Source organism: Pezoporus flaviventris, unplaced genomic scaffold (genome assembly GCF_033815535.1).
Source record: "Pezoporus flaviventris isolate CSIRO_AGI_PZ_B2104156 unplaced genomic scaffold, CSIRO_AGI_Pfla_v1 ptg000047l, whole genome shotgun sequence".
NCBI classification, from domain to species: Eukaryota; Metazoa; Chordata; class Aves; order Psittaciformes; family Psittacidae; genus Pezoporus; species Pezoporus flaviventris.
In genome coordinates, this window is record NW_026892595.1 from 1968525 (window position 1) to 1980539 (window position 12015).

At 41.7% G+C, this 12015-nt stretch overlaps 1 protein-coding gene across 1 annotated transcript in view; it reads right to left on the reverse strand.

Moving 5' to 3' along the window:
* VIPR2 (vasoactive intestinal peptide receptor 2) overlaps positions 1-11358 on the reverse strand; it is a 53033-nt gene extending 41675 nt beyond the window's left edge. The window contains exons 1-2 of the mRNA XM_061468017.1: positions 10961-11358; positions 7759-7861 (exon numbers count right to left, since the gene is read on the reverse strand). Of these exons, the coding sequence (XP_061324001.1) occupies positions 7759-7861; positions 10961-11011 (154 nt within the window). The 5' untranslated portion in view covers positions 11012-11358. The remainder of the gene's footprint in view (positions 1-7758; positions 7862-10960) is intronic.
* Positions 11359-12015: the final 657 nt, after the last annotated feature.

Here is a 12015-nt window from a genome sequence, read left to right on the forward strand (position 1 = left end):
TAAAACAGTGCTTTCCTGGACTTTCAAATCACACCTTTCCTCATTTTACCCTCCTCTTATTACTACAGGTTTTTGACAATATTGCAGTTACACATCTTCTCTTAGCAAAAAATACCCATATGCAGAGGTGGGATACAATTCATTTGCATCAATTTGTCTCTTCCATCCCGGCAACATATCTCTGTCGTACAGCATGAGCTTAATTGTGCAAATTTTAAACTAGCAATTAATTTCCTACTAATCTTGGAAATTCAACATGTGGCACAACCAGAAACTTTGTTGAGTCTCACAGGTCTTCTAGTAGATACTGCTTTTTACCCCCTGTAGTATCTTTTTACAATGACATATGCAATATTGTCAGTGTGAGAGAGAATGATTCACCTCACATGAAAATAGGCCAGATTAATTGCTCGCAACAATTGATTGTTTCTCCCCAGTGTCTACAGAGCAGCCAATAGTGCCATAAGTACCTATGCTGTTGGAAAATGAAAGTGTGATAAATGCTATGTGAAATGTGTCTCTTGCCCCACATAGAACACCTAACTTGATCAAGCTTGATATTCTCCTCTCTACTCACTTACCTTCTACTAGTATCTGGCCAGCCATTAACTCATTCAATGTTAGGATTTCTGGACTGTCATCCACCACTGCTGAATTCCTTAAAATCAGTATGCAAGCTGATTTTTCTCTGGAAATTCTACCCATCTCCCACATATATAAACCCATTTTCTACTTCCTTCAAAGGATATTAATTAAGTAAGACACAAACCAGTTTTATTTTTAGCTTTAAATAAGGTTTTAGGTTTGAGATCTATTAATAATTTTACCAATAATTATACAGAAAATATCTCACATTTTAAATAAAACTTCATTAGATGTTCATGGAACATCTGCAATTTTCTTTATAATTAAAATTTCTTTATAATTAAAAATAAATATTCTAAGGATCTAAAAGTATTTTAATATACTTTCTTTTAATGTTCATTAATGGATTCAGTCTCTATGTTTACATTCTGCTTCAATAAATTCTCAAGCCTTGAATGTTTTTGTCCTTTCTGATATGTACATACATAAAACCAGTCCAGCTCTTGATCTGTTTTAGCTCCTCAACTTTTTCCTGTTAATAAAGCTAGCAAAGGCAAAAAAACCTTGTTCGTCATCCCTATTTCTGTGGTGTCTAGAAAAACGTTCCTGCACCTTACACGTAACAATCACTTTTGAATCTCTTAATTGCATCATTTATTTCTCTGGTTTGTCATTCACAGCATATCCAGGGAAACAATCAGTCTTCCTAGAAAAACTTTGTTCAGTGACTCGTTCAAAGTATGGCCATGGTGTCACTCCTTGATTGCTCTTCCCTCCTTTTCCTCTAGATGATATTGCAGATACTATTCTTAGCTAGTTTCAGTAAGATCACTTACTTTATTTGAATGTTTGGTCTTTAATTCTTGTGATTTATTTGCAGATATTTCATAATGAAAGAAAACCAACAGACTATAAACTACATCTGTTTCTCCTATTTTTCAGCTTACATAAGTATTGCCACCACATTCATCATCCTGCTACCTAATATCCAGTCTTTGAGCAACAAGTTTGCTTACCTACATGTGCTTCCTCATCTATAAAGATGTACAACACTGAGTTTGGATTGGAAAGTTTTGTTTATATATACATTTTATTCATATATTAACCACTAGGTGGCACTTTGCATTTGGATTCAAAAACTTGCCCATTCAGAGGAGAGGTTTAGCATTTTTAAACTGTCCAGGCATTCACGAGACATGAAACAAAATGAGAGGGCTTTGAAAATCAGCCAGAAAGCTGTCAGCCAGACTAGAGTTTATTTTTCAAACAGGGAAACGTTTTGGGTTTTGTACTTAATTTGACAAAGCAGAAGCAATCTCACCTCTTATGGGCAATGTTTTCTAGACTGCATGCAAGTCTGAACGCTGAAGCATACAATTTAGGCCACATGGGAATTTATGAATATATACAGACTGAAAGTCTTTCTTCATTTTCACACAAGTAGTAAGAAAGAACAGAAAAGGCGGTGCTAGAGAAACAGCAAGCCAGCAAATGAGAAGCAAAGCAAACACACACCAGAACTGCTTAAAGTGGTAATAAGAATAAAAAGTAGCACAAATACTGTTGCTCCAAGCTGCACTGCTGAAGTTATTTGCTGTCTACATTCACCAGGGCCGTGAGTGCACTAATAGGTCTTAACGGGCCTGACCAGCCTCACACCCCTGCTCAGGATCCCACTTGGGCTCAGGTCTGGGCATTCACCTATGTGGTGGGTGCACCTGAGTTCATGCTTTGTCACGGCAGTGCCTGTGCCAGCCTCTGCCTGCACCCCAACCCACCCCTGTGGCCCTGCCCAGCCATCCCAGGGATGTGCCTGACCCTGGTTCCCTGCACCTGCAGGCTGATGTCCTCAGCTGTCCCTACCCATAGAGGTGCCCATGCCCAGGGCTGCCCGTAGCTGCCCTCCAGCTGCCTTGGCTGTGGGTGGGATGGGCTCTGCCTGCCTGTCCTACCTGCCCAGGGGCTCCCAAAGCCCCTCCACAAGGAGCTGCCAGCCTGCAGTTTATAGGTTTTCAAAAGCCAGCCCTACTACCAGGAATGGCAAAACCACTGTTACTGGGATTTCTAGGGGATTAATGGCTTTTCACTAGATGAAACATTTCAGAAGAAATGCCTTATTTTTCTTCTGAGGAACAGTCTCTCATTAGAGAGTCAAAAAATCTATAAGATAATTTTATATTTTAATGTAATTTCCATATTTTTAGGGTTCTGTAAGGAAATACGGACATTGCCAGCTAAAAACTTTGAAAAAACCCTTCTTTTCACCCAAATCCATCCAAATCTTCTATCAAGTAAATCCTGCTTTCCAACTACTCAAAATGTTCTTTGGAGACAAGCATTTGGTTTTGTATAACTAGACAGCACTCTAATCTTACCATAAGAACACCATTTCCATTATACTGCAAAGATATTCACGGATGTATAGTCAAAGATATAAGCTTCCTTCATCTTCATGTTGCCCTGATTTAGACATACTAGACATTCTTCAAAGAACATAATTAAACATCAATCCCCTGTTCATACAATCCCCATCACAAAATATTAAAAGTCCCTGTAAAGTTTTGGGACCACATATTTCTGTTAGTTTAGATCATGTCTGACCCATGTGCTATTTGTTGTACTAGCTGGAGGTTTTTTAGTGCTTTGGTATTCAAGATTGCTTCCTTGTGGTGTTTGAACTTTGGATGTCATGGAGAGTAGACTGCCATAGCCACAGCTGTCTTTATCAGGACTCAAGCACAGAACTATGCAGGGCAGTGTTTTTCTGAATCTTATGAAAACCAGAATAAATTCACATACAGCTGTGAACTTCCCTTTTTCAGGACTCTAAATGCTACTTATTAATGTATACTGATGAATTTCTATGGGGGGGGGGAGAAATTTCAGACCTTCAAAACTGTAGAATGTATCTGTGGCCACAATTCGCCTCTTTTAAAAAAAATTCTGTTATTTCACTCTTAGTAATCTTTATTATGTGATATTTTTGAATGAGGCTGATCATCTTCACAATTTAGTTCCTGTTGGTTATTCTTCAGTAGGCAACTCCTTTCATGCACAGTTCTTTCTCTCCTACTGCCCAGCCTCCTCAGATAAGCCAGCTCCACCTCTTTCCCTCAAATATCCCAGTATAGCTCCCACAAAGCCCAGACACTGTCAGCACCATAAGGATGATCAGTTTTATGTGGTGTCATTAACAATGACGCTTCCACTAATGGATGCAAAAATAAACAAACATGCAAAGCAGGCCCTTCAGCTCCCCTCATAAAAATGCATGTGAACAGTAGCAACGTCTGTACTACAGCTAGAAAAACAGCAATGCAGATAAAAGAAAGATAAAATTGACCTGTCAAGAGCTACTGGCGGCGAATGAAAGGAAGTTCCATGATCCCACTATGTACTTTAATTCTACCTTTAATGCCACTTCAGACAACTCCAAGCAACACTGTAGTCTGAACTACTGACTCATTTTAAAGAGAAAATTGCTGCAAAGCCAAACAAAAACTGTTGCAAGACACTAATGAGATCGGGAGGATTAAGAAAGGGGGAACCTTGAGGAGATTCAGTTTCGTGCAGCAGAAGAAATGCTTCATCTGGCTTTCTGTAAGTAAGTCTGCTATTTACTGATGTGGAGGAAAGAGTGATTGTCAGGTTGGCTTAGTTGTATTCACAGTCAGTCTTTTTGTGAGACACAGAGACGGAGGCGAGGAAATGCAAAACAGACACCTTTTTTACTGGAGAAACAACCTTAACAGCAGAGGTTAGCTGGATAAACTAACTTTGGGACAACTTGCCAAGAGTCCAACATTTGAATATTATTCCTGTTCTGAACAGGAAAATGTGCTGTGTTTCATTCACAAGATCATGAGTTCAGTGCTAGAATGACTCAACGAAATTCTACTGGCAGTGTAATTCAGGAGATCAGATTATATAGCTACATTGGTCCCTTTTGCTTTAAATTTATGAGTAGTAGTCCTGTCTCGTTTAATTTCCCATTACTAGCTGCATTATGAAGCCTCTCTTTGAGAGGTTTATGAACTTCTTTCCAAATCCACTTCTCTTTCCGTCTACATCCCTTCTGCAGAGTTAAGATGTCACATCTAAAATTAAAAATGTGAGCTGGCATATGAGTCTCACAAAAAACACATTTTGGAAAACAAAAGCCAAGAAGACTGATTGAACTGTGCAGCCAAAATGAAGAAAAAAAAAACCAACCTAGACTTATTTTTTTATATTAAATATTTTTCAAACTTTCTGTTGTAGAACCCTGTTGTGAAGTATACCGAGTCTTGAAGTTTTTTTACCATATCGTTTCACTTTATGATTAAAGGTGGACAAAAATTAGTCAATCACTTTATAAGGAAAAATTCTAAATACTGAATAAAGACAGAAATTTGCAGTGGGCCAATTTTTTAATATTTTCTATCACTTTTATTGGCAGCTTTCTGTTTTCCATAAGAGGACAAGCTACGGGTAGTAGATAAAAAATAAATCAGTATCTTTCCATATGGACCTCAAAATCCATAGCTATTATAAGCTATTTAGAAAGCAATTAATCTGTCACCCAAAATGAATGAGCAAAAGAACTCCTCTCCTAGGCTTCCACCTAAGGTGCATCCATACCTCAGGTGTCAAGTCACAGGAGGAAAGAAGAAAACAAATGCAGATAGAAGCTAATGCAGTCTTCATAAAATAAACAACTAGATTTGCTGGAGAGCACTAAAGAGGAAGGCACTGCCACAGATCCTTGGAGAGTGACTTTCTTCCCTAAATGGAGTGTAGTGCTCTCCACTAATGGAAAAGTCTGTGCTAACGCCTGAAAATCCCCCAAAGGGTGCAAAGCAGGAGGTCCAGATATTTGGCAGTTTGGTGTTGGCAAATCAGCAGAATTTACACAACCTGGGGCTGTGGTTTTACCATATCCTTACCATTGTTCAAAGGATATTGCACCGTATTTGTACAGCGTTTCCTTGCAAAACACACTATCGCTTTATTAAGCTATGAAGTAGGCAAATCCTTCACAGACTTCCTAGTCAGTGATTTTAGGTGCACTACTCAGTGGGATTCTTCAGCCTATGTTATGAAGCAGCTCACGTAAGATGACTGCAACATTTTATTATGTAAAAGAAAAAATACCACAACTGCCTTTAAATCTTTCCTTTTGTCTCCCTAAGTGGGAGCTGAGAAGTATTACATAAGGCATTCAATATATAATTGCCATCTAGGTCACAGGAGAAACTACATAAAACCTGGATCCTGCAAAATTCACTAGCTATGCACGCCAGCTAAATTCTGGAGCATGTTACATAGAGGAGTGAAGGCTTCTCAGGTGCCCAAGAAGTTAATGAAAAAATTCCCCTGATTTTGATAACGGAAGTTCAAGCCTTCAATGGAAAATCAGTGAACCTTTATTTCCAAATGCTAGACAGGACTGTTGATAGATTTCATCACAGCTTTTGTAAGGCATGTAGAATATCCTGAAGTTAGAAAAGCATGACAAGGGCTATATAACTATCTTTCCCATACAGGAAAAAAAGTGAAATAAGATTTGTGAATTTATTGTAATTAATTGTTTCAAATGTACTAACAGCTTCAGGTTCCAGCTTGTTAATTTTCAGTAGTAATTCTTTATCAGTAGTTAGAGTATCACCGTGACAATCTGTAAGTCTCCGTTCAAAATATTCCTTACATTTCTAATAAATTCCTTAGTAATAAATTCTTAATAAATTCCTTACATTTCTAATAAACTCTACAGAGCTTATTAGAAAAATAAGGACACACAGAGAAAAGATGTTTTTGGAAATGCAGATGCATATATTTAACATAGGCTTCTCTGAACAGGTTTTTGGTAAAGGTATGTGGTAATGTGAAGCATAGGATAAATTCTCTTATAACATTAAACATACAGTTTTTAAGGGTTCATTACCACACGGGATTCATTCTAGTATCCTACAAAATGGAATACACTCTTAGTTTCAGCCAGACATTCAATTAAATGTATAAATCTTTCCACTGCTGTTTTATCACTACCTACAGGACTGAATCAACACCAGACTCACTGTCTCCTTCCAAAACATGAAGCTCTTCTACAGCAGTTTCCCTTCAGGAGGCACGCCTCCTCCACTGAAAAGAGGCTGTGAAGAAAATATTGATAGAAAATGTCTTTCTTCCCCTAGAGAACCCAAAATAAAACTGATGTGCATCACAAGCCTTGGAACTCAGCATCTGGATCACAAAAGTGGATCTTGAAGAAAGACTGACTTTCAAAGCCATATAATAGCAAACAGTGAATTTACTAATTCAAGATTTAATTCATTAAGCTGAGCTACTGATTATTTCTCCATCTGGCTTCACACTAGTATTATTTATGTAACAGTCACCTCTCTTCACCACTCATACAAATAAAAAAACCTAAATGTAGTTGACTTATTCCAGTAAGATTTTGCTTGGAGAGATACCCAGGTAACTTATTCACTGTTATTATAATTTTTATGATTACTTATTTGGACTAATAAGAAGAGAAATTATAGTAAAATACAAACTGCTGATGACCCTTTTCATTATTTTCCTGTATACTAATTGATATTAGAATATACACAGAGGGAGTTACATATTTAAATCAAGAAGAGAGGTGGACAAAGCATTGTGAATTGGGACTCATGCTTATGCTCAAGGGGCACTGCAGATGGTAGGTCCCTAAGGTACCACAGTCATCTTCAGAGAGCATCCGAAACAGACTGACTATGAAAAAACAAATACACTGTGTATCACCTAGTTCAGACAAAAGAAAACAAATGTACTACAAAAGTACTGCACTAATCCTTACTGTCAACCATAGACAGAGAGAGATGCCTGGATCCAAGGCTTTCAGCTTTTCCTCAGACTTGTTCTTTCTGCTGGTCCTATCATCACCAACCTGCAGCTACTCTGCCAGTCAGGACACATACTAGCAGCAACAACTTAAACATGGGAATACTCCCATGTAGCGTTCCACCCAGTGCGAGCAGAGTGCCTGGCACACCTCTCACGACATCCCTGTTCCAGCTGTATGTTTAAAGCACAGCCTGCCTAGATTCTAAAATACATAAAATTCTAAGCTAAAACATGGCAACTGCAACAGCAAACAAGGTCAAGGGAGAAAATCTTGTCTCTACATTACAGCTTATCTTTTCTTACCTTTGTAGTCTACTGGCTTTGCATTCTTTAGAAGTTCCATGCACCTTGTTTCCTCCTTGTGAATCTCCAGCTGAAATCTGCATTCCGGATGGACACCATTCACCTGTGCCAAATCAACAAACAGGCCAGGGTCTTGAAATATGAATTAAAAAGGTTTATGAAGAATGCATCTACCAGTAATGAAACCCCCAACTTTAACTGGCACTGGTTTTGCCCAAGTATGTGCTAGGCATTTTACTGGTACAGTCACTACCCATTTTAGCTTCTCACACATTGACTTTTCAAAACAAAATGTTAAAGTAACCTACTGGAACATTCACTGGCTCCTTCCTGTAGCATTTCAAGATCGATTGTCACTTACAAAAAAATGTATTAACTTTCTAGTGCATTCAACAGCATTGTTTCTTTAGACTTTATTCCTACAGAAAAACTGAGTTAAACTGAAGCAGGAAAGTAAACACATTTGCTTTTTTTGTTTTTTTTTCCTTTGTAATAAGTTAGGAAGCTGAAAGTTTACTACAAATCACAGAACATGAAAACTGAGCAAACTGCATTCACGTTGGCATTGTAAATCTTGCTTTTGTTCCCTGTTCCGCCATGTATATTTTATCTCCTAAAGGCCCCAGAGCATGATTATTTGGTTCAAGCAAGTGCTACACAAGAAGAAAATTCCACTCCTTCAAAAATGAAAGCACTATTGCTTTTATTTGTTTATCTCCCTGTCCCCAGTTCTTTGGTTTTCAGAAAGGCTTATTTACATTCACAGGAAGAGACAGGGATATAGTATTGGGGAGAGAAACAACACACCAGGAAGCTGTACTGAAGTCAGCTCGATTCAGAGAGGCAAATACAGCCTAGAAGAGAAATATGCAGAGCCTGTGAGAAACTGCATGGGAGAAGCAACTGTAGTAGGTGACAAATGGGAAAGTAGGAAACTTCACTGGAGCTGAAGGGCCAGTGAGGTTAGCAATGAAATAAAAAAATGTGAATATGCAGTACTTCGGTCATCCTCACACTGGTACTTACCAGGAAAAGTGTGGTCTCTCTCCACGATTCTCACTCTTTTTTTACCTTTTCTTTAGGAATCTCTGATTCATGAGACAATATATTTCAAAGTGGTAACAACTAAAAATTAACCAGGACCCAAACTTAGTGCAAGAACCCGGTTGTTCTGCAGAATCCTTGGGGCAAGCCACTTGTGCAGCTTTTAGAAACACAGCATAATAGCCATAACAACAGGAACTGTTATGAAAACTCATGAAAACCTCTCTTCTCCAAATCTTGCAGTTCTCATCTATACCATCAGAACCTTACTTCCTTTTCCCCATCTTTTCTCTATATTGACTATTCAAAATATATATTTTCAGGGGTTTGGTTTTTTTTTTAATTTTTATTTTTATAATTCACAAAAGTGAATTTGTACAGATCCTTTAACACCAATTGGATTTCTAGCACATGTAATAGTAAGTTCAGCATTATACTGATGATAACTTTTGCTAAATATTATCTCCGCTCCAGAGAGCTCCCATGTAAAATCAAGTCCCAAGTACACATAACACTTTCAATTGCATTCTTCTTTCACATAACTTTTTTTTTTTTTTTTTCCAAATTGCAAGCATTTAGTAACTGGGAGTAGGTCTCTTCCTCATCACAAAGTATCATAATTACCGGGTCTTGGAAAGGCAGCTTCCAGTAAACAGACAAGTTAACTAAATGAGGGACAGGTCAAAGCAGCTACTGCAATTCAGAAGCCTGCCAAGTGACTTCTCTTACTTCCAAAAGTTCAAGTTTCCCAGTATCAGTGGTCTGATAGCAAAGGTTACTTTGAGAAGGTACACTTGTTAGTACTCTAAGGTAACACATTACTTCTCAAACCTGGGATTCATGCCAAAATGTAACGTACTTTGTGTTAATACATACACCTGTTTCATTCCTATGTCCTTCATCAAGCTAGAGTTAGGCTTCAAGACAATGTGGCACTGACCACATCCCGAGACACATCAAGAACTCCAAAATGTTTTTTTGAGGGCAGCCACCACCTTTCAGTGCTGGAGTTCATCTATCTTTCCCTGTGCTTAACCAAGAGTAACCAATCCTTTGTAACCAATGAATACAGAACCATGTGTGCTGTGTTGCACACTGTAAAGGTACACAGTGAGGAATCTCTGTGGTTTTAGTAGCTTAACAATTTTTAAGGCGTCCAGAACAGCAGTTTGACTGGAAAACATTTCTTCTGACAAGCTGCTTACATTTACCTTCAGCATCATTTCCCGGCTTTTGGTAGAAATGATGTGTTAATTTAAATGTACAGGAACAAAAAACTGGAAAGATTTAGAGGGCAAACTGTTTTGTTTTTCATAAACCATGTTTCCAGCAACGTTATACTTTTACAAACAACTAGAGAAACACATAGAAATACAAAGGTGTTAAAAGCAGACGCTCTAAATTTGAAGGCTTTAATACTCTGAATGCTTTGAATGTTGCTATCCGGTTGCCATGCACTACATCAATGCTATTCCTTATCAATCACGCAGGGTTTTTCCCCATGCCATGCTGCCAGCGACACTCCAGCCCGTACCGCGGCAGCGCTCTGTCTAAACTCCGCAAACTAGTGCTAGACACCTGCGGCGGGGGAAACTGCAGGGAACAAGTGACGGGGCGAGGAAGCTCCCGTTCCGCTCCGCCGGGTACGTGAATGTGGATGTGGATGGGACCCGGCCCGCGCTGCCCCCCGCCGGGGCGGAGCCGTCCCAGCCCCTGAGGATCGCCTGGGGTGCGAGGCGGTGCCCCCCGGAGCCGGCAGTTCGGCCCGGCGCTGCCTGTGCGGCTGGGGAGCCTGCCCCCGGGAGCGCCGGAGAGGAGGTGGGCTGGGGGTCCCGGCAGCGCGGCGGAGCCTTCTCCCCGCGAGAGAGATCTCGTCCGGGACACCCGGTGAGGCGGGCGGCGGCAGCCACTTGCTCCCCGAAGTGAGCGCGGGGAGGCCAAAGTCTCCGCATCTGCTGCGGCTACCGCTGAGACCCCGCTCCGGGTAACGGGAGAAGCTGTCACGGAACGGCCGGCCCGGCCCCGGGGGGGTCGGCACTGGCACCTTCAGCGGTGAGAAGAGCCGAAGGGATCACCCCGTCCGCGGTTTGGAGGGACGAGTGTTGAGTCTTCTCCCGTCGCCGCGGCCGGTGCTGGGGGTGAGCGCGGCATGACTTACCCGTCCCAGGCTCCAGCAGAGGGAGAGGAGAAACACCGGCAGGGTCCTCATGCCAGCCAAGTGCCGGGGCTGGCGGGCTCCGCTGCCCCGCGCCGCTTCGCGGGCCGCTTCTGAAGGCAGCGAGCAGGAGCCAGGTCCCGCTGCGGCACCATAGGGCCCGGGGGCGGCTGCCGGGGCGCAGAGCCGAGCACCCCCGCCTCGCGGCGGCAGCCGCCCTGCGACTGGAGGTGGCTCCCGCACCTGCTCGGGCCGCCGCCAGCAGTCCGCTCCGGCGGCCGTCAGCTCCCGGCCCGACTGAGTCCCTGCCCGCCGCCGCCTCTCTACTCTCAGCTCCTCCTCTAGACACCGGCTCCCTTCCCTCTCGCTTCTCAGCTCCCCTCTTCTGCGTTCTTTTCTCCTCCTTCCTCTCCCTGCGCTGTTGCCCCCCCGCAAGAGATACGGCTCAATCCTCTAAGCCGGGACGCCCCCCGCCCATCCCGGATCTCCCGGGCACTGGGGGTTAGTCCTGGGGTAAGAACGTCGTTTTCCCCGCTCTGGAAGCCACGAGGTGCCGGAGAAGCCCCCCTCTCCTCATGTGTACACATTCTGAGGAGCCTGCATGCCCGTCCCAACAGCGGACAGGCGCCAGCACTGGGATGATCAAGCACAGCCGCCCCAAGCCAGACAGACACGAACCCCCCCCCCCCACAGCTGTGGGGTAACTGAAGTGATTCCTGGCAGGGTCAGTCTAATCACTGGGTAGATCAGCAACTGTATTACAAAATACTTGTTCCCCTCAAGCTGTTCTTTTTTTTCCCAGTCTCGATTTAGGACCAACAGTTTAAGTCAACTCTATATTATTGCCTGGCAGTTTACACCAGGCATGGATCTTGGTTTTGCCTCACAAGGCATATAAAATATGTAATTGACATTTATATTATGCCATGCCTTTTGTTATAAAATAAAGCAGGGTGCTGGCTTTAAGATGGTAATGAGAATAAATTAGAATTGTCTTTCCACTGTCTTATATGTGCTGTCATTTAAGTACTATATGTTAAAAGGGACTGAGTGGGCGT